The following is a 21,676-nucleotide window of genomic DNA, read 5'->3' as shown; positions in this document are numbered from 1 at the left end:
GTGATACTGTGTTGCTGTTAAGCAAATGCTGAAGCTGCTGAATATAGATGGATGGGTTCTTATGGGGAGAATTTAAATTTGGTTGTTCCAAGGCATGTGGATGGACTGCTATAGTTATGTTGAGAACTGGAAATAATATATTGATCAACAATGTTTCTGGTGTACAATGTCATGCTGAGTCTAAGCTCGCCCCCTCGAAATGAGAGGCTTTTGAGATGGATGAGGATCCCATGTTAAACAGAGTGGGAGCATGACACCGACCCCACATTGCAGTATCTCATATTTTTTTAGTGCAAAATAATAAATGCGAAGCTAAGTGCATGATGGAATTTCCCCTATCTTGCAATCAAATCCTGAGATCAACCTCAGTTGATGGTTCAACTCTAATCAAATTAATTATAAACATTGTGATTGGCTTGTGGCCAGTAGATTACGACTAGATGTATAATTTAAAATATTATTCTAATAATTAAAAAAATTTCTAAAATAGACTATCAAAAAAAAAATCCTATCCAAAATAATTAGTTGGGACATCATTTGGATTTCTGTGCAAGTGTTCAAAATAAGTCCTCGCACACCCTTTCCCTTGATACGCGAGTCGTGTCCCTGCGAGTCGTCTCGCCGCTCCCTCGCTCCTCCACGACCCATCATCCGTGCTCCTACGTGTCCCGTAACAGCAAATTAGGCAGCTCTCCCTCGGGTCTCCGAGAACTTTGGACACGTGGCTATCTCCCAATATGTTTGGTTTAGCAAATTTACACTTTAACTTGGTGGCCGCTCGCCGTGCGCATACAAGGCCTGCTTACGTGTATAAAAAACCCAGTAAACCTTCTTAAATCCCCAATTCTTCAGGCTCTCCGCCATTTCCTTTCCGAAGCTCGGCTCTCGCTCTCTCGTCCTCGTCGCATTCCGCCATGGCTGCCTCCCTTCAGAGCTTTTCCACCCTCCGAAACCCTAACCCTAGCCCCTATCGCTGTCGCAGCAGGGTGCCGCAGGCTTTCTGCCGCCTTTCTTTCCCTTCCTTCTTGCAGCTCGAAGCCGTTCCTTCCTGCGGCTTGGATCTGGCTCAATCCTCCCTCTCGAAGAGAAGCCCCGGGTTTCGTCTCATCGAGGTGGAACGACGGGTCTTGAGGCCCGTCCCCTTCGCGGCTTCGAATGAGGAATCGGTGAGCCGTTCTTGAGAGATCTCCCTCGCTGTTTCTGGAGCTCGCTTTCTCCTCTTTGATCCTGCTTTTCTTGCTTTATTTTTGTCCAATCGGTGGGTTTGGTATCGATTCTTTTGAAAGATTTCCACTGTTTTTATGGGCGCTCTCCGTTGTTATATTCGATACTGTTCTCCGTTCTACTGTTCTTCGACTTTTGGGGTTACGAAAATAGTCCTCTTTTCTATTCCCGTTTTATTAGGGTTTTGATCGAAACTTATAATAAGAAACTGCTTTCTCATGAGGTAGAATGAGTATTAAAAAGATTAAATTTTCAAGAAGTTACTTCGACTTTATGGGATTTTGAACCAGGAAATGTAGCAGAATTTGATTTATGACATAAGATGGAGTTGATTGTGTAGAATCATTGGCAGTGGTCTTGGAGAAAGCTCGAGAAGCTGTACAATTGGTGCCAATCATTAGTGATTGGCACGGGCAGTAGATCACATGAGCTAGGTGGACTGAGCGGGCAGGCGCAATCATTCTATGAGAGTGGGAACTTTGAAAATGAGTTGCAACATTTGCCTGGAATGCAGTGGCTTTTTCATTGTAGGAAAAGAAGGAATGCTAATCGGAACTTTTTTCTTTTTGCATATAAATCATGTGATAAATGATATTCTTTGTTAATATATGCCACTTGAAATTAACAAGTGCCATGTACGAGAAGTTTATTTTGAATGAATTTTGCCATTGTCCTCCCTGTGACAATTTCATGTAAAGGGAGTGCTGTGTCATCATTGAAACAATGCTATGTTTACTATCGATTGAATTGACCTTTGTCTCTTGATGTGTTAAGTGGATCTTATACTCTTTAACTATTGTACCATATTTATTCATTCAGAAACAGTCAGAAATTGAAGTGGAGAAGGAGACAGATAATGTTGAAATAAAAGCAGACGATTCACAGGAAGCATTGAAACAGTCACTAGAATATGTTAAAGCAGAAGCCATGAAAGTGAAAGACATGTCCCAAGAAGCATATGAAGTGTACTCGAAGAAAGCGGCGGAGATATTGCTGGAGGCATCTGAGAAGCTAAAGATTCAGGCAGGGAAAGCACAGAATGATTTGAGTGTAATAGCAAAAGAACTCGGTGAAGAAGGAAAAGAATATCTTAATACAACAGCAAAGAATTATCCTGATTCAGTCAAGGATATTCTGGAAACTTTCACATCATATAGTGAATTGAAGAAAATATCTGAAGTCCGAGATTACCATATTGGCATTCCTTATGGTAGTATAACATGCATTCCTTTTTATTGAAAGCATTATTCAGGATCACATCTTTCTTTTTTACATTAACCCATGACTGCTTATATGGTTTTGTCACCGTCCACATAAGTAATGGTTAATCTTACACACAATTATGCAGGAACTTCTCTTTCCATTGGAGGCTTTCTTCTTTTCATGTTGACTGGAAGCATTCCTGCTATTCGGTTTGGTATCATTCTTGGTGCTGCACTTTTGGCTCTAAGTGTCTCAAGTTTGAGATCATGGAAGCGTGGACAACCATCTGCATTAAATTTGACAGGACAAGCTGGTAAGTCCATTCATTACTATTATCACTGCTGCTGCTGATACTATTAAATGGTAATTGAGACTTAAAAGGCAAGATGCTGAGATACAAAAGCCTGATGAACTTCTCTAGGCACATGGTCCTACAATTTACAAGCACTAGGCCCATCCAGAATAGCTCCACAAGACCCCTTGCTGCATGTAATGCATCATGAACACCTCCCACAATAATTTACATGTAATAATATGAATGTGCAATAACTTTTACAAAAGTGACTGGGCTTCGTAGAAAACGATCCATTTGGTGCTACTGCTGTTTGGGAGCAGGGTCGTGCTATCTATTCATTCCCTGCTTATATGATATTTCATTTTCATACAATTTTAAACGAGATGTGCCACGCGCCATATATACCACTCTATATCATTTTTCTAAAATTATTATTGATTTGATATTTTATATGCTTAAATAGAGAAAAGTTATTTTTTTAAAATACTATATCAATGCATGTTTGCTGGCAGTGCATCATCACGGCCAAAATTGTGTCTTTTATCCTTTAACTGTAGTGATTGGAAGCATCCAATTAATAAATGACTAAACAAGGAAGTCACTTATTGAGGTAGGAATATATTGGTTTGTTGATTTAGTCATGAATGACGCAAATATGCCTTATAGGAAATTATAAAGAAAAAGTTATAGAACTTGTTTAAAGAATGAGATTATGTGACTTAGGATTTTGTATGTATTTTATAGATGATTTAGGTATAACCTGAAACTTTTAGCAAGAGTGACTAATGGATGGCAAGCACAAGAAGTTTCTCACTTTCCGCCAGACATACATTTGTAAATAAAAATATCTTTATAAGATTTTTAGGGTGTGACCACGTGTTAAGGCAACATATCCGTATTGGTAACACAAATCTTCTCAAAAATAATAAAAAAAGGAACTTTGCGGGGGTTGGGAAGGGCTTGTTAAAGAAGAGAATATATTTCTGAATTCCTAATTAGAGGAAGCAGACATACGCATACCAGCCTGAGACACTTGATCAGGATGTCTCATATCAGCTAAGCCTATCAGTCAAAATGACTCTCACTGTGAATGTGGGAGATGTTGTCTTGCATTACAACTAACCATAAAGTGCAGGCAATCATGGGTCTAGCATGGATTTTGGTTTGTGGATCAGGTGAAACTGCTCGGGTAGGTGCAAATGCAAAGTTTCATGTGGTATGCCCAGTTAAGTGGGTCCCAGTAGCTTGAGGTTTAACTTTGAGAACTTTAAAAGAGAAAGAACATGTACAACATGATGTTTTGAATTTTTGAGAATGGCTCTGGCAGATGGTTCCCCCATTATGATTGCGATGAAGACTAGTTTGTGTCTGAGGCTTCAAAATTGTTGTTGGTAAAGAAAATGAGAAATGCTCTAGTGAATTCTTTTCATCTTGTAGCACCTGATATACATGAAGTCTGAGGAAAAAATCACATGAGGAAGTGGGAGGGATTCGAATAGCCTGGTGAATCCTTCAATAATTAGGAAAATGACCATCCCCTCACTGAGGAGGTGGTTTAGTGGGGATTTTTGTTTGCGGATGTTTAGCCTTTCTTTTAATTTGAGGATCGCTCTCCCTGATTGAAGATCCGATAGATGTATTGGGCGATATTCTTGTGCTGTTTTAGAACAGGTGTTTAAGACTGTAAGATTATTTATGACATTGATATGTTAAAATGTCATATTGCGATGGTGAAATGTCCTTAAGTTCCACATCATAAAACAACATGTAAAACCTTTTACATGATTCAGTACTGAAATGACCTGAATGCCTTCATGTTTCAGAGCAGTCAGTTGATCTTAAAAGTTGCTGATTTTGACAGTAGATTCATGTGTACCATAGAGATCATGAGCATGCTCCTAATATTTCTCATAGCTTCTAAGTTGCGGCTAATCAGCTTAAAAGTTCCCAAATTTAAGCCTTTTGTGTGGGCAGGCTGACAATCTTGTTGCTTTAGGTGTAGAGATTGGGGGAACAAAGTGCATATAGTAGGGGAAAGTGGTCCGGTGTATGCTTAAGTTTGAGAAACCACACATACAAGATGCACCCTCATACATACAGAAATAATGCATATGCATGTGCCTCATATGTGCATAGCACCAGTATTGCTAGCTGTTTCTATACTTACCAACATACGAGCAAGAAATTAAACCTGACCTCATAGCTTCATAGACAGGAAGTAGTATAAAAACTTACTGCCCAAAAGAGTGTGGCTCAAAATAGGTGATCGCTTTTCAACCTTAAGACGTCATCACCCTTTATAAGTATATTTCAGTTTAAGATCATTTCTTCTTGTCCAAAATACAAGTCTTATAACAGTTGCTTCATACATTATACAAGAAGGATTTGGTTGATAGATTTGCTGTAGACCTGTATCATGAAATAGCATTGATCAACAGAAAATAATTTCAAGCTATATGTAAAAAGATAGGACATGGTTGCAGAAAGAAATGGTCCATCTATTTTATCATACTGTTCCAAAATTTGGAACTTTAACTATTAATGTGTTGTATTGTTCTTTATTATTTCTGACATTTCAGATGATATCTTCAATCACATCTCAAGTTGAAATTTCTATGTAAAAGAAATATTTTACTCGTTATCAATTCCTTCTGTATTGTGTACAATAGCAGCTTTTAGAATCATGTTTATTGACTTAAACGTTGGTGGTGCAGCAATTGCATCGATTATCAGCATAAGGGAGTTGTGGTGTTTCTGTCAGGTGAAAGTTTTTTCTAGTTTTAAACCTTGCAATGGATTTAAGTATATGTAGATTATGTAGTTTTGTTTGAAACAAAACAGAAAATAAGCTTGATTATGATGATTTATTTCTTATCTTGCAGATGCGATCTTTTTTAACTCTTTTAGTGGTCATCATCAGGTTAGTATTGAAGAACTTTATAGTTAGTTATGCTAGTTGCTGCTATGCACTTGTTTAATCTGACAAAAGAAGGGGCATCTTCCAACTTTTATGATGGATTTAGGAAATTTTGATGTTTGAATTGATGGCACGGAACTTTTATGACGGATTAGGAAATTTTGATGTTTGAATTGATGGTACAGACTAACACTCTTAGGTGCCTGGAATCCACCTATGTTTTCACTACATCCCCTGTTATAGTTGATAAACAAGATGCTGTGAATATATGATCCTGCTTCTGTCAAATAAATTACTTTGTTCATTGCTTATCAATTACGGAAGTAGGGTCAGCTAACCTTTTGTATGAATTTGAGGTTAAGTGTACCTCTTCTAGATTTTAATTTGGTACATTCGAACCTTGCAGGTTTTTCAATATTTAGAAAAGTAAGTTCTTTTGGGCCAACTATTGAATGAATTAAGCCAATAGTCTTTGCACTTGGAACACCACCTACATTCCCGTTCAAGGTTTAGGCATCATGTATCAAGCTATTGCGAATCACAGTGAATATGATCATGCATTCTTATGTTTTTATTTATAAGTTTATTATATCTAATAAGATATGACATGATCTCACTTTTTACCTCCGTGGTGGCTCCCAATATGAGTCTGTATTACAGGGAGCAGGAACATCACCTCATATGTCTTTTGTGCCTTTTCCCTTTCAATTTTTTCCTGCTTTCATAGTCTTGTGGTGTGTGTCAACCATAATGAGAGCTGGATGAGTCAGATGCATTCTAGCAAGCATAGTGATTATAACAAAGCATCCTAGCATGCTATGTGACAGGCATTGTGCCAAACATGTGTATGCCACTCGTCTTTGTCTAGTTAATAGATAAATTTTAATTGTAATTTAACTCTAACAATACCATTGGATATTATGGTCGACTGCAGCAGCAGGTTTAAGATCTTTCAAGCTTGAAAAAGAGCAATTTTTCCCTTTCCTTTCTTTTTGGTCCTGTGAATGAGGACGAACCCTGCAAAGACCCATGTTTTCTTCTTACTGATTCAAATAATGCATTGTATAGCTCATCAAAAAATATCATAAGAAGTTCCTGTGAAGTTTTCACATACTTCCATGAAAATTTTAGCAGTATTTTCATTATGCTAAATTTGCATTTTTCTTGCAAGACCAAGCCTCAAGTCATTTATTCCCCAATAACCTATGCTTTCTGTGCACAGTTCCTGATAATCTTTCTTTTGTCCACTTTTTATTGATTCTGCTTCACTATCTTAATTTGTGCTCTGACTATTAAGCTTATGGAGTGCAGTGGAGGAGTGGTAGCTTTCTATGTTTACTTGATCTTAAGGGACACTCGCAATAAAGGTCCAGCCGTGGAACAGACCTCAGAGAATTAATGGTCTGGTCGAGGTTAGTTATCACATCAAAACCTTGGGATTTTCTGCAATATTGGAGTCGTTTCAACTTGTTCTATTTAACAGCTCGTAGCTGATTTCTGTCCCTCACTGTTCTATGCTCGTGTTGCATCAGGAATAAATGAACTTTTCAGAGTTCAGCAGCAGAGTGAGTACTGTTCTCACCATCCTTTGTCCTCACTCTTCACAATGGTTCTAATTTGTTGATGCTTTCACCGGTCAGCAGAAGAAGCTGGATTTTGGTGGTCTGTAGAATGTGCTGTGAGAGGATTTACTTGAATTGAAAAGGATTTTTCTCCTTTTCTTCTTGGTGCGTAATGTAATTCTAGTAGTTCTAGAGATTCCACTAGAAATGGCTGATATAGTACTTATTGTGTGTCTAAATTCTCATTTATTATTGTATGGTCTATCATGTGTCCGTATTCTCAATCTTTTTGTTATCAGGACTCGAGAGCCCCATTTCTGGAATGTTTTTCTTGGGAAATATGATTGGGTTGCCTTATTATTTTGACAAATGCGAAGCAGGTTGCTTCTATGGGGAAGATAAAACTGAACTTTGGAAGCTATTCCTATAACTCTCTTCACATGTATTCAAATCTTGCCAATTGCTAGCAATCTCCATCGCCGCTGGCAGCCGGTAATGTTCGGATGACCCATTAATAATATCGCAAACATCATAAGAGTGTCACTCCTAGGTCTATCTTCTAGATGGAAAGTTTAGAATTTTTTTATGTATATTCTTGTAAATATTTAAAATTAGTTGGATACTTACATAAATTTATTATTTACATATATATTTTATAAATTATTTTTTATATTTATACTATTATAAATATATGAAATTGTATCTATATTTTTGTGAATTAGCTGTTTGCATTATATCCTTATCCATTATTTCTTTTTTAGTATATATGCTTCCATAAATTTATTATTTGTGCATATGTCCTTATAATTTTTTTTTTAAGCATGTCTACCTTCATTAAGTTAAAAGTATATATGTAAAAAGTAATTTTTAAGGATATATACGCGAAAATAAATAATTTATAAAGCTATGTATGCATGTAATAAATTTGTAAGGATATATATGTAATTTTATATATTTATAAGAGTATATATGTAAAAAGAATAATTAATAAGGGTGTATATATATAAATAGTGAATTTGTGAGGATATTTACTCAATATCAGATATTTATTAAAATATACATCTAAAAGAAAGGAAATTTATTACCATAATAAGGGGTCAATATTGATGCATGGAAAATGATGGGTGAACTCATATCTGGGACAGATTTTGTGAGACTGGTTTTATAGTGGTTCGAGTTGGCAGTCATGAATTTGTGCGGCAAGATGATTGCGCTCCGAATATTAGTAAAATTAAATTTAAAAATAAATTGTAAATTTTTTTTTGATATTAGGGATAAATTATATTGACACATAATAGTATGCAAAATTTACGCTTATTCCTTAAAGTTTATTTTTATCTAATATTTAAGCGTATAGCTTAATAAAATGTTATTAAATTGAAAACATTAGTGAAACTATTTATCTATTATAAAAAGTCAAAATTACTCTCATAAGAAAATAAGATTTCTTTTTTACTTCTTTGGTTTCTCGATCTCTTCAAAATCTTACGTCTTTAAGAGTTTTCTTTTCTTCGAAATTGAGTGGCTATGGTTTTTTTCTCGCTTTACCACCTCACCATGAGCGTCCATTTCTAATGAGTAACTGATGACAAACTTCCTTCCCAACCAACATCCGAGGACGAGCATCCTTAATTGAGCATCATTTTTTAAGGAAAAAAAAATAGGGTTATGAGTCTTTTTTTTGATACAACAAGGTTGTAAGTCTTTGTTTAGCATTTTTCGATCTGGGATTGGGTGCTTGAGTATAGAAAAGCAAGTCAAGTGGAAATTAGTTCCGAGTGACGTGAATAGTTTCAGCATGGTGCAAGCTTGTGAGCAATTTGACAAGCATGCTGCAGGTTGGGACTAGAGGACCTGGAAGCAAGAATATACTTCAAGTTAGTCCATTTTGTTTCCTGGCTCGCCACCGAGTTCTTAAGGCTCCCAAAATGGAGTGTCTATTTTTCTGGAGAGGCATGCAGAGCTAAATGTTACAGGGACACGAGAACCTGCCTCAGTATGACCTATTATTTATTGAACAGGTTAAGCAAATCAAATCACATTGCTTAATTCAGATTTCAAATCCTAATCAGATTCAGATTTGAAATTTTCTGATCTAACTTATTTTTAACCTCATCTATATGTGATCCAACCTGACACAATTGCCACCCTAATATTGCTAGGGCTAATCCCTAAGCAGAGTCCCGAGAAATATGCGTTTGATTTTTTTCCCAACTTGATCAAAGCCTTTTCCAGCACAGCATCTGGGCAACAAGCTGACCTTGGGCTGCTCAGGTTCAACCTAATCCAGCTTAATCATTTTGAATTCATTAAAGCAGCTGGAGTTGAGATTACTGATGAACGCGCTTTACTCTCAAGTCCGGCTGAACTATTCTAGCCCCTACCACTTTTTCTGACTTCAAAAGTTCGTCAGGCTCGACTCATTCAAGCCCGTTACAGAGACATCACTACAGCAACCTGGCGTCAACCTAGCTCAAAAAAAATTAACAGAAAACATGGTCGACCTGGCTAACCAAAAAACGCTCAATCTCTAATGCAATCAAGCCAATTAACGAAAGGAAAACTTTTAGACATAAAGGGTTAACACTGGGTACCCCACGCTAAAAGGCGCCAGTGAAGCACAACCTCGACACAGAGGGTTAACACTGTCGAGCCTGTGGTCACATTTTAGGAGATTTAAGTTCCTCGGGATCAGTTCAGAAAATTGTTTCCACTCCAGCAACGGGCAACAAATTCACCTGAAAAAACCATAACACCCACTGGTAACGTCATAAGATTCAAATTTGTTTGGTCTAACAATCTAATGTGGGGGAGATTCACATTATTCATCACGTAGATCTGTGGTGTAAAAGCAAAAGTTACAACAGCAAGAGAGCATTACAGGCCCAAACTATCAGTTTAAAGATTAAAATGGTGGCGTAAATGGACTTCAAATTTACACGGGATCTGCCTAGAATCCCCATAATCAAGGGAGTAGCAACAATACCAACCTGAAGGAAACCTAGCCCCGTTAGTACAAACATAATCCAATTAAACGAGCACCTGGGGGGACAGGCAAGCATTTGTTTTCTCTCCTTTTCCTGCTTCTCACAAGAAGCTGTCGCAACTCAGATGTCCCCATGAAGAATATGATTGGAGGCCTCCCCTTGATTGTCCAATGGCATGTACTGAGCCATGATGGCACGTATCTCTGAATCCATGTAGCTCTGAACAAGAAGTGAGGAACTAAAATCAGTTGCTGAACTAGAATATTTACTCAATAAATGAAAGCCAAAATCTGAATCTGTACCGAGTCTTATTTATGCATGCATACAGTAAGCAGCTTTGGATTGCATAATAGATTAATGTACATACTACAGACATTGTAAAGAATAAAAGCACAAAAATATAATAGATTTCACATATTTGATTCTTTTCCATTAAAAACTACTACAGAAAAGATCAGGAATTTATTAAATGCAAGCATATTCAAAACTTCAAAACATTAAGCATCAGTGTATGATATAAATGTATAAAATGATTAATAAAACTGAGGAAACTTGATAAGGTTATTGAGCAAGGCATTACCCGGATTCTGTATTTGTAGACTGCATAGGCTCCCATTCCAGCTACTGCCAGACCAAAGAAAATGACCCACAAAAAGCTCCAGCCAACCTCTGTGGTTCCCTCTTTACCTGGACAACATTTCCACATGCAACAACACAAGTACAACTGTGTAAGTCAAACTAGGATAAAAACAGTAAAACTGTGAAAACCTATCAGGGAAGGCAAACTCCAACATAAGATTTTGCAGTTTAAAATCCTTCCAATAATCCATCATATCTACAAACGGGTGTAGGAACACAACTGAGATGACAATATTAGAAGCTTAAGACCATGAATGTCAATTAGTCCCTTTTGACCCCAACTTCATTTTCATGCAATTCTAGCAACACATTAACGTAAAATTTTGAGACCTTGCTGCACCTTGATGTTCAAGAGTAGTTTCTTGTTGAGGAAGTTTTTGCACACATTTCTCATTACTTTATTTTTTCACTAACATAAAAAAGAAGAAAAAAGAAAGATTCTATAGACATGAAGCATATAAGATATGAGATATACAAAGATACGCACTTATGCATGTGTCATGCTCTTTGATGTACAACCGATCACCACTACAGCTGCAGTCATAACTTCCCCATGTGTTCTTGCATTTGCATGCCGAACATTGACAAGCAATCTTTTCTTTGCATTCATCAATATCTGAAACAAAATACGATCAGAAATGCATAATAAAATCGACAACTCAAACGCACAAATGCTATTTCTGGGGCGTCCCTGAGATCTTTTCGGCATTGCAAACTGAACCAGAAGGCCAGATTGAACATGATTGGATTTATATACATGGAAGCATAACCTTGCATCCAAATAGCTGTGACCCAGAACTACGTGAAGTTCAAAAGCTAGCTAAACAAATGAATCTTAGTGAAGTTGTCCAAAAATATAAGGGAATTGATGGAAGAAAATACCTTCACAAGTGTTGACCCCGTCACCCTTGAAGCCCGGTGGGCATTTGCATCCATCATCCTGTCCATAATACAATTCTTATACTCCAACTGAAGGAACAGCCCAGAAAAACTTTAAAAAAAGAACCTTCCATGGAAATACTTACTACACAGGCAGAGTATGTCTTGCCATCTTTGGTTTTCTTCCAACAGCCTCCATTGTCGATTTCACACCGTCCAGATCCTGAAGCTGAAGTACAAAAAATTCATCTCTACAAAACTGATGGTTGTATATGGTGATTTTGCTTCTAAAGTACACAACTATATTGACAGCAAGAGTAAGAGAGAGAGATTATAAGAGATAAGATATGAAAAGGAAGCAAAATTCAAGCGATATTTTGCTATTCCCGGGCACCTTTGGGATATTTATGGAAAGCAACCACCCTAACAAAAATAAAAGGCCGCAAATTTGGACATGCATTGAAATTGCCTCATTCAAGAGTAATTCAAATATATCTACCACAAAAAAATGAGCAATTTGAATATTAAGATGTGCCCGTGAAAGCACCCTCATTGCAAACAAATCAGCTACTTTGTATGAAGGAGAGACAATGTTTCGGCTGAGGAATGCTCTCAGATTGAGAGCTAGTTGCAGAATGTTCTCAAACTTTGATGTATGATGTGTTCATCTACAATGCCAGCCGCTATTGATGTGTTAAGGCTTGCAGGTTTGGTTTGGTAAAATCAGAATTCTAGCTACATCTAAATGTTCATCAACAGCAATAAGAACACTGCAACTGATCCCTGCCAAGAGGCAGTTGATGATCAATCTCACAAAAATATTTTACCAGCTGTACGTAATATATTCCTCAGATCACTAATGGGAGATCCAGATAAAAAGGACTAATATTTTACCTCTGGCTTCTCACAGACACAGTTTATCATGTGCAGGTCATCGCATCTGACATATGGAAGCCAGTAGCATGGTTTTCCTTTTTAAGATGAGCTTCTTGCATGGTCTCCATTATAATTGATTTAGATCATAAATTGTTAGTCTGATGAAAACAGAAAAATATTACTCTTCTGCTACCGGGGAGTATCGATCATTCATGTACAACAACAACAACTTACAATAATTCAATTACATACGGAACAAACAAATAGAAATATGAGGTTTCCAGTGTTTATAAGTAATGATACTGTTTTAGAATGATGCATGTCATGTACTTTAAATAGGTTTCTGCATTTAAGCTCTTAGGATGTGATGGCAAGTTCAAAACATGACCATGGTGGTGCATGAATGTTTAGGTCTCGGACAAATGAACATACTCATAAATTACATTTGGTTCAGTACAAATTTTTTTTCTCTCTCGGAATATTTAATCGCCTTCTTTTGTTTTCTGGAACTGGCACTCATTGAACAAGTACGACCTGTGTCAGCCTTGATATCTCAATGGCAAGAACTTAGAGACGTGAAAGATTCTGCGTGATACATTTATGTCTAGTCTATGACCTGAGTTTGTATAAACTCTGAATATGCATATGCCATGAGTGAGAATAAAAGAGTGTAAGAGCTAGCTTCCTTATTTTAAGGGATAGGAATAATAATATAAGGCTACCAGTCACACGTCGGGCTTAAGTTAGGAGTTGGAGTTGAAACGGATGTTATGCAGTTATTATCAGACACCTTAGGTGGAAAAAAGTAAGACCTAGCATTTAGAGTAACGACAATGTCTACGGCAGTTTTTGATTGTCACCATGATGCTCGCGTCAGTATTGGAACTCAATACAACACAACTATGGAAAAACAGGATAGTCCAATAATTGTTTGAGAAAATGAAGTTTAGGTGCTATGGGATTAGCAGCATCATTCTGCTACTTGAATTGGAGATATATGGAGCAACCATGCTTCAAAAGCATGATACAGGTCAATTTGTGTATGGTAAAATACTCAAGAGCAGAAGGATATCATAGAGCAGATACCTGATTGGTCCAATACCTAGCAGAACTTAACATTATAAACAATAGATAAATATGCAAGTGCAGCCCCTTTTAATGTTTGATCAATGATATACCTTTACAGTGGGTGTATCCATCACCAACAAACTTTACACCTTGCACAATAGGGCACTGACATACTCTTCCACGAAAAGTATCCTGTATTAGGAAAAATTTGATGCAACATTACGGCACAAAAACACGGATTTAATACATTAAGGGATGATAAATGATGCATAACAAAAACATATACCCTGCAAGCAGTGATATTTGCAGCCTTATCTTCCCAGCATCCACCATTGTTTTCCAAGCACTCATTTGTTTCTATATCTGCAAAATTAACATCAAATTAAAAAAATACCAATTCATCTTCTATAATTATATCATGAGATTAGCAGCGTAAGATGAGATACAAATATAAGGAACTTAAAGAAATCCTAGCAACCTTCACTCAAACAAACAGCTGGCTCAGTGGTCTCCTGAAAACCTGCACAGATTGCTTTAAGCACGGCACCCTTGTCCAGCTTACCTAAAAACAAAGTGATTTAAAGAAATGCTCAACAAAGTCTTACTGAACCAGCCTGTGCACATCATAATTGTTTGAAAAACACACCTCTGTATTGTCTATTGTTAATGACAAGAGTTGGTAATATGGTGACATCCCCACGAGAATCTTTCCCAATCTAGGTTTAGAAATTGCAAGATATAAGTAACAGAACAGGAGGATAAATAATGCCATGGACATGATTAAGATATTATGACCTTGTACAAGAATGTCAGTGTTACCTGGGCATCTTGTTCAGCTTTAAGCACTGGATTTTGTTCGTCTGCATCAGGATCTCCAATACATTTATTTATCTTCTTGAGATCAATGCCTATAAAAACCATCAAACATCATGAGGCCCTGCTTCAATAGCACAGATCTGCTTTTGCCAATCAGTAAAGCAACCTACTAAACAGCATAAATAACAGGCGGAACTGGCAAACTTACCCAGAGATTGGATTACTTCTTCAGCACATTCCTTTGTGTATTTCTTTTTCTTCATTGGGCACCTGATCGAGAAGTCAGTCACATAGTCCCACCATAGCCAAGGCTTCCCACTTTCATTAGCAACCTTAAATACGCAGACCTGGCGCAAGTTTTGGATCACAACATCTTTCCCATCATAACCTCTACTGAAGTCCTGTTCTGGATCAGGGGCACAATATCTGCCATGGTTGATGCACTGCGATTTGCACTGTTTGCTCAGGATAAAAGCTTCAGGACAGTACCAAGTAATGTAATGTGGAGTGAACTGGGTATAGCCCTTTTTCTCCAGTACTTGTGCCGCTCCTTTGAAGCTCTTTACAAATTCAATTTGACTATCACATTTGGGGCCACATTCATCATTACTATTGGTCCAAAACTCATACTCCACACGCTCATCAGGATGGGGTAAAGACTCTCTCCAATCTAAATTGACACTAACCATATCACCATTCTCAAGTGCTTTCTTTAGGTTATCACCAAAGCTTTTGCTAATAAGCGCTGAAGGAATTGTGATGTTCTGAAGATAATCCGCCCCACCGCTTTCTTCTCCAGGTGTGTCCATTGTAATTAAAGGTTCTACCTTATCATCAGCAACAAGGATTGCAGCAGCTCCTGCATTCTGTGCCTTCCATGCCTTTGATGTAAAGAAGCAATCTGCTCAAAACGAAAAGGAACTAACATATGTTAGTTCATATGGAAGGATCAATATTTGGAGAGACCTGATATCAATAGCCTGTCATCATTAGACACAAACTGTAAACCACAACTGAGTGCTTTCCGGTGTTTGGAAGAAAATGCAATTATCATTAAGAAGCAAACCAGCAAGTAAATAAAATAAAGGTTTCTTTAAAAAATTTAACAAAAAAAACTTGAAACTAAATAGAATTGCTAAGGGAAGTGTTAACATTCATAATGTGCTTGAATATCAAATTATACTTGGAAGTAAGTCTCATGATAAGAGTGGACCGCTTTAATCAATTACAAATAATCATATGCACTATTCTATAAAGAAGTAAAAAGGTTTTCCATTTCAACATAGATAGAGACATCTAGCTTTCTATACACTTAAAAAGGGAAACCAAGTACATGAGGCTCCTGCCATTGTGGGGTTTGGAGAGGGTTAAACACATATTTATCCCCGCATGCCAAGAACTTGTTTTCATGCGTTGAATCCGTCACCTACAGGACACAGTGGAGCAACCTTATCATCGTGCTGAGGCTCACCCTCTTAGCTTTCTATATGGTTCACTCCCAAAATTTAATCAGTTCTATAGACTGCCTTCTATATGAGAGTGAGGACAGAATCCACACTATCACAAGCATATATGCACATCCCCAAATCATGTTAAAGATGCTGGGAATGGACACATCTCATGACGTGCAACTTCATGAATTAGTTCTCAGACTCAGCTATAACCATCAAGTGACAAAAATATGTATCGTACTTAAACAGCACAAATCAAGCCAAGGAGCCAGAGCTAACAAATGGGAAATCCAGCTAAAAAGATGCTAGCATAACATAAAGCAGCCCCGTTTTTTAATATTTAATTAGCATAGCAATTTCATAAGAAGGCGTGCAGTACGTGAAAAGAAAAATCAAAACCAAAGATAGCTTTACAAAAAAAAAAAAAAAAGCAAAGAGAAAAAAAAATCTTTGGAACAATTTAAACCCAGGCTTAAAAAAAAATTGAACAGTTATAGTCCATTAAAAAAAAAAAAAACTCCTCATCAATTCAAGATTAAGCAGCCAAACATCACAACAAAAAGTTCAAGAAAATCCGTATTGAGTGGGGAGTCAGATGAGCCAAAATAAACCACACACAATCAAATTTATTATAAATAGCATCAAATCTCACCTCCTCTGTCCACAAGAAGAAAAGTGGGGAACCCTCCAGGCTTAGGTTTGAAGGAGATGTCAAAATCATCAAAACTCTGGCAAGCTTTCCTATTCGCCTTCGGATAGACCACGATCCCGACCATCGTCCCACCATACTGAGGAACACCAAAATTCCCGATAGCACACTCATAGATACCTTTCAGCGATTCAGGTGAAGTCACCTTCAAGCTATTTTTCTCCACCACAAATCTCCCCAAAGACGAGCCCCAGAGAAACAGAACCCAGACCGAAATCCATAACTTTCCTCTCATTCTTCCCTAAATTCCAAAACCCTAATGTAACCTCCCACAGAAAAAATAAGTTAAATTGAGTCCTAAAAGCCCAGTTACGGAGAAAAATCCAGATCGATACGTCTAAAACTCCAATAAAGAAACCCCAATCACCAAATCTCAATCTTCAGCGTAGAAACTCGATTATGGAATGAACACCAGATGGACAAAAAAACATTCTTTCGCGGGATAACTCAAATATCCAAGAAAACACAGCGTCTAAATAGCGAACTTCCCCAAGAAAAACCGGATTTTGAAGAGAAAACCGATTGAAGAAACACCGGTTAGACGGGATAAGCCGAATTGGATAGTGGGATCTATCCAAAAAAAGAGGTCTCTTTCTCTGGTTTTATCGTTTGAGGTGGGCGAGAAGGGGTGGGATTCTTGTCGTAAAGGCAGGCTGATCGCAGGGACGTGTTTGCTTTCGCAGCTTCCCGTCTTTGGAATTCCCGAGCCAACCGACCTCAGACTGATATTTTAATTATCAAGCCATTGACATCATTATCTATCTTTCCTAACCGTGTGATTGATGGTCCATCACAAGAAAGGAATAATCCTGATCAAATATGATGTGCGGTCTGATTGAGAAGAAGGCCAGTGAGTGGATGGTACTGATGGACTCCATAAATTTGGTTATCGTGAGTGGATGTACACATACAAGGAACTGGCTGCTAAGCCACTGATATTGCCACTTGGAACAAGGTCCAAATTAACAAAAAAGAATTGGCGAACCACAAATTCCATCACATATTTGTTATATATATATATAGTTTTTTTACATAAATATTTTTTAAAAAATTTAAATTTGCATGAATACTCTTTTAAAATTTATAATTATTTATATATTTTCATAAAATATTATTTTTATAGAAATGCTCCTAATATAACGGTTTTTCTAACATCAATACACTATTAATAAAAACTATATTTATTTTAATTAAAAATAAAAAATTTTGAAATTACTTTTTTGTCCATATTGCGATTGTCTTAGAAATATTTCGTTTTGTACATATACTTATTATGAATATTTTAATTATTTTAATTTAAAACTGTTTATTTTTTAACGATGGTGTGGATATATATGCAAAAACAAAAATAAAAAAGAAGGATAAAATAGCATAATAAGTGTTTTACGAGGGTAAATATTAATTTTGAAAGAGTATTTATGTAAAATTCGATATTTATGAAGGCACATATGTAAAAAAATCTTATATATATTATCTATATAATGTTTAATTAAATTTAATAAAAATATTTTAATATATTTAGGTGAATATAATTTTTTTGAGAGAGAAATAGAGGTCTTACCTTGTTGATAATATGCTAAAAACTAAATAGAGGGATTTGACCATGACAAGTCTGGTTAACTAATAAAAAATATTTTGTAAATAAATTCTTTTTATTTGTACCTATTTTAACTTTGTTATTTGTCTTTTGTTTTTGTTAGAAGAGAAATAAACATGAAGCAATAAAAAATAAAAGATAGTTCATTTATCATCAAGAGTGTATCGATAAAAGAGATCCCCATTTCAACATAGCAGCCGCTCACGTTTCTCATGCACGTGATTAGTGCTGAGCAATAAATTAAAATATATGTTTTTTATATTTTTTTGTCAGAATATATATTTTTTTAAAATTAAAATACTGGGGCGATGGACTACCGTTTGAGCACTCCAACGAATGGCGACGAGAGAGAAATAATAAAACGAAGAATGAACTTGCACGTGTCAGTAACGGGAATGAAACTAGAAGTGCTGCGGGGCCCAATTGCGGTACCAAGCCAAGCCAATTGCAACGTGTCAAGGGAGATTCGTCCTTTCCCCAATAGCAGCCACGCCACCTACCACCGTTTTAAGAAGTGTAGCGTTCCTGGGGCAAAACTCATGACAATATGGATGGGCATCTCCCATGCAAGCGAGTGTTTAGGGCTGAAAACGCCATCTTAGAGGATGACTCAGTAGAGCTTATTGAGCAAATTCGGCAGAAGAGATTGGGAGAGCTAGATCATCCGTTGTTAGCCAACATTTGAAGACTTTTGGATGAGTGCGCTGCCATCTAGATCGAGCATGTCCATCAGAAGGTGAATAGGATCGCAGACTGGATCGCCTTCTTTACCGCGCACCACTCTGATGATATTCTTTGGACTCGGTATGTATCTGTTTTTCCATTTTTTGAAAGTATTCTCTCTTTGGATTTCTCTGGCTGTGCACATTATAGACTGGTGTGAGCGGCCTAGGGTTATGTGGTGGGCCCTGTAACATTTCTACTCAAGCAGGCCACAAGCCATACACGTGTCATGCCAATAATATTTTCCCACGTAAATGCTGTGGGTTCTCGAATTGGCGGCCCCGTGAGCTGTATGGTAATTGCTGAGCAAACCGTGGCATGGGCAACCGTTGGTGTTAGGGAATGATCCAACTTAGTTCATGCACTTTTAACTTTTTTTTTATTATAGACCACTTTGAAATCTATTAAAAAGAATAAGATTAAAGGAAGATTTAGACCTTAAACGAATTCGGATGAATGAATTAATAAAAAGAAATTACCTAAATATTGATTTTTGCACAAAGAGGCATGGGGATAGGTGACGATAATAAATGATGGTGATGGTTTTGCCAAGGTTTCTCTCATCATATTTAGAAAAAAATATCTTACAAAATTTAAAACATAAAAACTTGATTCGGATGAAATCTTGATGGTTGTCTTGGAATTATACTTCAAAATTTAAAACATGAAAACTTGATTCAGATGAAATCTTGATAGTTATCTTGGAATGGGACTCATTCCAATATATATACACTTCCTCCATATATATATATATATATAGACACTGCGTGTTTTTCTATTGAGGGGTGGGGTGTGGAAGATGCAAGGGGAAAGTTTTTTTTATAATAATAAAAAAGGTGGATAAAGCAGCCACCAAGCTTTTACTGAAAGCTAAAAGTAATTATAGAAGAAGAAAAGAAAGAGTTACAACATCTAATCAATAAAGATTTAATTAGAATGAGGCAGTATGACAGAAACAAAAGCAGTTACAAAAATAGAAAAGTAGAGAAAAATCAAAAAAAATAAATGATATAATTTTAGCTCAACAAAAAGAGCTAACTTGTTGTCCATATTGAGCAATCCATTGAAACAACTTTTGGATACCGCCATGCTCTTTTTTTTTTTGGTCAAAATTGCAAATTATATAGCTTTAAAGTGAGTACATCCTGCCAGATCACGAGAAAGTAAATAGTACAAAAAGGAGAAAATATCTCTTATAGATGTTCAAAGAAACTCCCCGGAGTGCCGGGCGACGAAGGAGGCGACCCAGTCTGCTGCCCTATTCGCCTCCCGTCATGCTCTTCTATTTCAGTGGCCGACACCAATAAAAGTTCCAGGTGTAAGACTTTTTAAGCCCTCATACAAAATGAGCCTTGTCGTGCATCAGCTCAACAAACCAATTTTGGTACATATCCCCTGCCTATTAAAAAAAAAAAAACTCTATTTGAGCATAGTGTCATGTCCGAGAGATTGTAAGATAGGACAACGTATAGCCTTAGAAATATGTTTGGCAGGCAGAGTGGATGGTAGTTGAAAATGGGTCCGAATGATAGGTGCACACCCAATGCAAGTTGCTCTTTTCTTGCCTACTATTTATGCAAGGATTGAACTTGTATTTGGACTAGTTCAAAGAAATGGTTTTGCTATCGTAGCCTAATGGCATGGACATGTATAGGAACATATTATATTATACAGATAAGAACGTACTCCATATATTATATTATATTCAATACGTGCATCTTCAATAACTGAGGAATTGCAATTTTGTTTTCTTTAGCTATAATTCTTCAAACTTTACTTACTGTCATTTGCTAAGTTTCGAGCTTCAGCCATTATCAAGGTGGTGGTTCAACTGAAGTACTTTCATTTGGTTTTGCTGAAATCCTAATGGCATAGTATGCTGCCTTTCAAGGATTGTTTTTGTTTCTTCTTTTGGTGGAGCCTTACAATAAAGGAAGGAAGCATTCTGATAGGAAGCTAAATTGAATCAAAGACCAGTCTAACAGGAAGCTGATCTTAACTCCTAACTATCTGCCAGGTTGTTTCATCTACTTTTTCTTACTGGTTGTTACTTATTCCTCTCTTGCCTATGTACTTTTCTTACATATTCAATAAACTGGGTAGCTCGGCCTCCCCTTCCCTTAAAAGAAAAAATATTCAATACGTGCATTGGTTCTTGCATTTGATAAGGAAGCAGAAGGCTCTTGAAGATACAGTACTTTGGCACAACCATGCCATCTGCCAACTTTAACAGCAATGGTTAATAGCAAGTTCATGAATATATAACTGGAAAATGGAGGTGCACATCTTTCATAAGAATGAGCTAAACCTCTTTCATAAGAATGGGCAACATATGACTGCTTCTTTTACAAGGCCGATTCTGTACAATCCTGCTATAAGTGGATACCAAGGCATTGCTGTGTTTAATCATATCATTCAAAAGCTCCAGGACAATGTTCATCATTAATAGTTGAACATGTCTGCATCATAACGCAGGCGCTGTCGCCATGCTTGTCCCTGAAGAGGTTTTCAGGAAAGTAGAACCAGTCTGCTCATTGAGCTCACATGCAGCAACAGTCATTTGCTTTAGAGCACATAAATCTTAATTTATCAGTCCCATTTTTACCACTCCCGCTGAATACTGTTAATCCAAGGCATTTAGCAGCAAATCCCATTCATATTACCAACCATGTTGAAAGTCTTCGACCATTCCTCATCACTCACACCGTGAAGAAGCCATCTGATCCAAAA

The 21,676-nt window shown here is 36.9% G+C and overlaps 2 protein-coding genes across 4 annotated transcripts; one reads left to right on the top strand and one right to left on the bottom strand.

Annotated features, from left to right (window-relative positions):
- Positions 1–789: 789 nt before the first annotated feature.
- LOC103708908 (protein FATTY ACID EXPORT 3, chloroplastic-like) lies at positions 790–7,558 on the top strand. Of its 3 annotated transcripts, none has more exons than XM_008794017.4 (8): positions 790–1,166; positions 2,044–2,434; positions 2,573–2,740; positions 5,437–5,483; positions 5,605–5,642; positions 6,951–7,051; positions 7,172–7,204; positions 7,283–7,558. In XM_008794017.4, exons 1-6 carry the CDS (start codon positions 915–917, stop codon positions 7,036–7,038), a joined length of 984 nt encoding a protein of 327 aa, XP_008792239.2. In that variant the 5' UTR covers positions 790–914; the 3' UTR covers positions 7,039–7,051; positions 7,172–7,204; positions 7,283–7,558. The 3 variants fall into 3 exon arrangements, with proteins under 3 accessions (XP_008792239.2, XP_008792240.2, XP_008792238.2); XM_008794018.4 differs by having other exon boundaries at positions 7,280–7,558; XM_008794016.4 differs by having other exon boundaries at positions 7,172–7,558.
- Positions 7,559–9,945: 2,387 nt separating this feature from the next.
- Positions 9,946–17,327, bottom strand: LOC103708909 (vacuolar-sorting receptor 1-like). Its single transcript, XM_008794019.4, has 12 exons — positions 16,570–17,327; positions 14,675–15,367; positions 14,470–14,558; positions 14,297–14,366; positions 14,129–14,212; positions 13,937–14,013; positions 13,761–13,842; positions 11,853–11,935; positions 11,710–11,767; positions 11,315–11,443; positions 10,769–10,875; positions 9,946–10,407 (listed from the first exon to the last, which is right to left on the bottom strand). The coding sequence occupies exons 1-12, from the start codon at positions 16,859–16,861 to the stop codon at positions 10,309–10,311; spliced, it is 1,863 nt and encodes a 620-aa protein (XP_008792241.1). The 5' UTR covers positions 16,862–17,327; the 3' UTR covers positions 9,946–10,308.
- Positions 17,328–21,676: the final 4,349 nt, after the last annotated feature.

This window comes from Phoenix dactylifera, chromosome 12, assembly GCF_009389715.1.
Source record: "Phoenix dactylifera cultivar Barhee BC4 chromosome 12, palm_55x_up_171113_PBpolish2nd_filt_p, whole genome shotgun sequence".
Lineage (NCBI taxonomy): Eukaryota > Viridiplantae > Streptophyta > Magnoliopsida > Arecales > Arecaceae > Phoenix > Phoenix dactylifera.
This window is presented reverse-complemented; position numbering and strand designations above follow the sequence as displayed.

Bases quoted from the DNA above. Each gene is read 5' to 3' on its own strand.
- LOC103708908 (XM_008794017.4), top strand. From the start codon at position 915: ATGGCTGCCTCCCTTCAGAGCTTTTCCACCCTCCGAAACCCTAACCCT. The intron at 5,484-5,604 runs GTGAAAGTTTTT...CTTATCTTGCAG, and splicing joins AGTTGTGGTGTTTCTGTCAG to ATGCGATCTTTTTTAACTCT. The intron at 5,643-6,950 runs GTTAGTATTGAA...TATGGAGTGCAG, and splicing joins CTTTTAGTGGTCATCATCAG to TGGAGGAGTGGTAGCTTTCT.
- LOC103708909 (XM_008794019.4), bottom strand. From the start codon at position 16,861: ATGAGAGGAAAGTTATGGATTTCGGTCTGGGTTCTGTTTCTCTGGGGC. The intron at 11,768-11,852 runs GTAAGTATTTCC...TATTATGGACAG, and splicing joins AGACATACTCTGCCTGTGTA to GATGATGGATGCAAATGCCC. The intron at 10,876-11,314 runs GTGCGTATCTTT...AATGTTGTCCAG, and splicing joins AGAGCATGACACATGCATAA to GTAAAGAGGGAACCACAGAG.